The sequence below is a fragment of the Halyomorpha halys genome, unplaced genomic scaffold (genome assembly GCF_000696795.3).
Source record: "Halyomorpha halys isolate HHAL.00 unplaced genomic scaffold, Hhal_1.1 Scaffold415.1, whole genome shotgun sequence".
Lineage (NCBI taxonomy): Eukaryota > Metazoa > Arthropoda > Insecta > Hemiptera > Pentatomidae > Halyomorpha > Halyomorpha halys.
The window spans coordinates 800,020-804,191 of record NW_027106189.1 but is presented as its reverse complement, the minus strand read 5'-3'; the positions used below and the strand labels follow the sequence as shown (position 1 = coordinate 804,191).

Sequence of the window (4,172 nt, the reverse complement as noted above, 5' to 3'; positions counted from 1 at the left end):
TATATATATATACATATGTGTGTGTGTACTGATACAATCATTGGTGGGAGAACTAGTCCAGCAAGTTAACCTTTTGGTTTTTTTTTCTAACACCTGAACACCTAGAAATTGCAGCATTGTACTAGCCAAAGTAGGAATGTCAAGATTTATCTCTTGGTACATTAGAAAAATAAATACAGCACAGCATCTACAGTTTGCTTTGATTTTCATGTACTATGCATTACTAGGGTAGTTGCATTCCATCAGTTTTTCTCAGCAGACTTCTTGACATATAAAGCCTTACATTAATGTTGGATTCATGGTGACAATAATTTACAATGGTTATGTGTGGATTGGTGTTCAGTCACATAAATGAGTTGAGCAAATCTTGGGTACCTCAGCACATGCCGCAGTATTGTTTCCAGCCAAACAATTTCTTGTGCTCTTAACTAATAAGAAATTTCTCACCTTTTCAAATTCTATCATTAAATTTTTTTGAAAGATCGTTTTTGGAAGATAGAAGGACTTTAATCAGAACAAGAACCTGTTACCTATTTTAACATGTCTCCATAAAAATGACTTCCTCAATCAAAAATTCTTAACCGAAACATATCATACTTGTATGAATCTAGAAAAGAGACTACAGCCCAATAAATTTACTATATACTATAGGTTTTAACATACCTTCAATATGTTCTTTAATAAAAGGATCATCCATAATATTAACTCTGTGGGTCCTAAGAATTTGCTCAAATTCATTAATATCATTATTTTGGTAAGATGATACTAAGTTCGTCATTGCAAGTATTTCTGGATCATTTTTGTAAGGCTTTGCTTCCTGTGAATCAAATGGGTTAATCCCAGATTTCATCAACCTGAAAAAAGAATCAGAATTAAAAACTTTATCTACTGATCAATCATTTAGTTAATTAATTTTAAATTACTTACATATTAGCCAAAACAAGGTATTTTAAGCAAGTTGTACGTCGAGGGCTACCTGACTCATCATAGTTCTTGAATGCTTCAAAAAAGTCAGTATGCGCTTTTTCAAATTCTCCTTCTCTAAGATGCATTTTCCCACCACATTCTAAAAAGATATAGACAAATACTATCAAATATTTAATTAAACTCAGGTGATTCCCTGACATTAAAATTTTTTTAAAGTTTACCTCTAATAACTCCCATAATTAGCGGATGAGGAATAGCAGATTTAATATGAAGTGATTGTTCATATAGAGCTTTTAACTTCTTGTTATTTTTTTGCGTAGTATACATTTGAATTTCTAGGGCATAAATTTCTAACAGTTGTGTTCCTTTTTTTAAGTCGTCTTCGCCATCATCAGTCTAAAATTAAAAATAAAGAGTAATGATGAAATAAATTAGTTCAAATGAAATAATTAGCAGTAGGTTCCAAAAGAGAAAAAAACTTCTAGAATTAAAACTTTAGGAGAAACGACATTCCTAATTACTTTTTTAACAAACTGGCTAACATCTTAAAGTGGTGTACAGTTTTTTTAATGACATAAAGTATGGTCTTTTGAGCTTTGATTATACCCATGGACCACATTTCAAAACATAAATTTATATCTATGAGGAGAAGATGGTTGGGGGCGCAGTGATGAACACAAATAAGTAAGAACTTATTTATTAGTGCCAACAATTTGGCCAGAATTTCTAACCTTCATCAGGGCTAAGAACAAAAAGCAAGATGAAAACCAATGAATAAAAGGAGATATAGAATGATTAGAAAATAACTAACATTATGGATAAATAATATTGACAGACATGAATAGTTTAAGTATTATAAGAAGATTAAGGCTGTAAAAGAAGAGTAATATTAAAATTAAGTAATAGGAAAGAACAAATAATATACTACATATGAAAATCTAGTTAGTAAATGTATGTAAAAATGAAAACTATTTAAAATAAAGTAATGAAAGAAGTGGGAAATAAAATTTATATATAGGTAATTAAATATGTGAGTAAAATAACATGATCAAGGAAATAAAAGTATAAAGTTATATAATGCAAACAAAACCAAGAAATATGAATACTTTAATTTTATAATAATAATTTAAATTAAAGTCATGGAAAAAAAGAGAAAGAAAATATATGTAATTAATGAAATATGTAAGTAAAATACTAGAATAAAGAAACAAAATATAAAGTTGAGTAAGACAAAAGAAGTAATTAGTAAGTATGACAATAATAATGTTGAACATAACTAATGAAAGGAGTTGGAAAAATAAGAAAAGAATAGAGAGGAAAGGTGTAAAAGAAAGATGGGGAAAAAAAGATTAAAACTTAAACAACAAAGCTGCTTGGAAGAGGTGGAAAATCCAAGTAAAGTAGCTCATGCGTGACAAAAAAAGTATGTTGGAAAAGATGATGAAGCTGCCAGAAGATCAAAAATAAGCTAAAAGTTACTTGGAAGGATAGAAATAAGAAATTTAAAGAAGAAACATAAAAGGTGACAACTAATTTAAAAATTATACAAGAACATTAAGTAATTTGGAATATGTTAACGATAAGTTCTGTTTGTCAGTTTTTAAATTGACAGAAAAAGGTTCTAGTAGGATATAAAAGCTTTCTGAGATAAACCTTTTGTCGTGGTTTTGGACTGTGGAAAGTATAGAAGTTTTATTAAAATCAAAGGATGGTTTAAAGATAAAGAATGTCCTGAACGTTTTGAGGCAGAATAATTATGTGAGGAGGCAAAATATTTGTTTTGTGATGCGGTCTTTAAGGAGGTTTTTGGTTTCACCAATATAAGCGGAATTGCAATTGGGAGGGGTGTAAAACAGAGAGTCCTTAAAATGTGAGTAGGTAAAAGGTAGTTTGTTATGAGATCTGACAGCAATATAAAGGTTAGGTATAGCGAAACGTACAAATTTTTGGATGTTATCTGAGAGAGAGGGGATGTATGGTAGTGACCTGTACAAGGGTATAGAGAGGGGCCATGAAGAACTGAATGAAGTAGTGACACAATTTTTGTAGTTAATTATAAGTTTATGAATGATATGGGGGAAGGGAGGAGTTATTAGTTAGGAGTATTTGTTTAATGTTGTGTATGTTAGTTCCATGGAAATGAGAATTAGAGAGGAAAAGGCAACGGTGAATAAGGTTTTTAACAATGATAATTTTTTGATGGTAGGGATGCTGGGAGTGGTAATTTAAAAGTCTCCCTGAGTAAGTAGGTTTAGTGTACCAGTCAGTGGACATGGTGTTGTCTGAGTTTCTTATGATGAGGAGGTCAAGGAAAGGAAGAGAGTAAGCAAAATTATGGGGTGAATGGTAAGAATTGTCCTAAATCCCTAAAAAATATCTAATATTTTAACTGCCATTATTCTTACATTCCATGCCTTAATTTCTCTGTAGAACTTGAAAATAATCTCTCCCTTCCTTCCTTGACCTTCTCATCATAAGAAACCCAGACAATACCATATCCACTAACTGGTGCAATAAGCCAACTTACTCAGGCAGACCTTTAAACTACCACTCACAGCATCCTTACCATCAAAAATTAACATAGCTAAAAAACTTATTCACTGTTACCCTTCCCTCTCTAATTCCCATTTTTAAGAAGTGATAAATAAAGGAATAATATACTACAAAAATAGCTGTTCACCTGAATCCTGGAAGATGTAAAATAAGGATTTAAAACAGTAAAGTGCATGGTGGAAGTAGATTGGATAGTATGGGGTTAAAGAGAAATTAGAAGGTACAGACAACATTTGTACGTAGAAAGAACTATCAATTTATAAGTTAGTAGAATGCATAGATTATATTTTCTTTCTTAATATCATTTTATATGGGCCTACATATTAATAACTGTTAGGGCTCTGCAAGGAATCTCGTATCTCCTCGTATATCAGGATACAGAGGCTTAAATGGCTTGTATAACCGCAAATTTTGATTTATCTTTAGTTATACGTTTATCGTTGCCCACGCTCAGCGGAGAAGGGGGTGAGTTAAAGTAAAAAAAAAAAAAATATAATCGCGAAAGGAAAAGAAAAGATAAAACAATAAAGATATTTTTTCCCTTGGAAATAACGAAAACCCCTAAGCATTATGGCCACAATAAAACTAAAATATACCTCTATATAAACAATTGTCGAATTGTGACCACTGGCGAATAACTTTACATGTAGATAACAGAAAACTTAGGGGTGTTACCTATTCCGTGAACAACA

General features: G+C 31.1%; 1 protein-coding gene across 1 annotated transcript in view; it reads right to left on the bottom strand.

Moving 5' to 3' along the window:
• alien (COP9 signalosome complex subunit 2 alien) overlaps positions 1 to 4,172 on the bottom strand; it is a 37,773-nt gene that overhangs the window by 8,279 nt on the left and 25,322 nt on the right. Inside the window, exons 5-7 of the mRNA XM_067053726.1 lie at positions 1,149 to 1,323; positions 928 to 1,066; positions 664 to 854 (exon numbers count right to left, since the gene is read on the bottom strand). Of these exons, the coding sequence (XP_066909827.1) occupies positions 664 to 854; positions 928 to 1,066; positions 1,149 to 1,323 (505 nt within the window). The remainder of the gene's footprint in view (positions 1 to 663; positions 855 to 927; positions 1,067 to 1,148; positions 1,324 to 4,172) is intronic.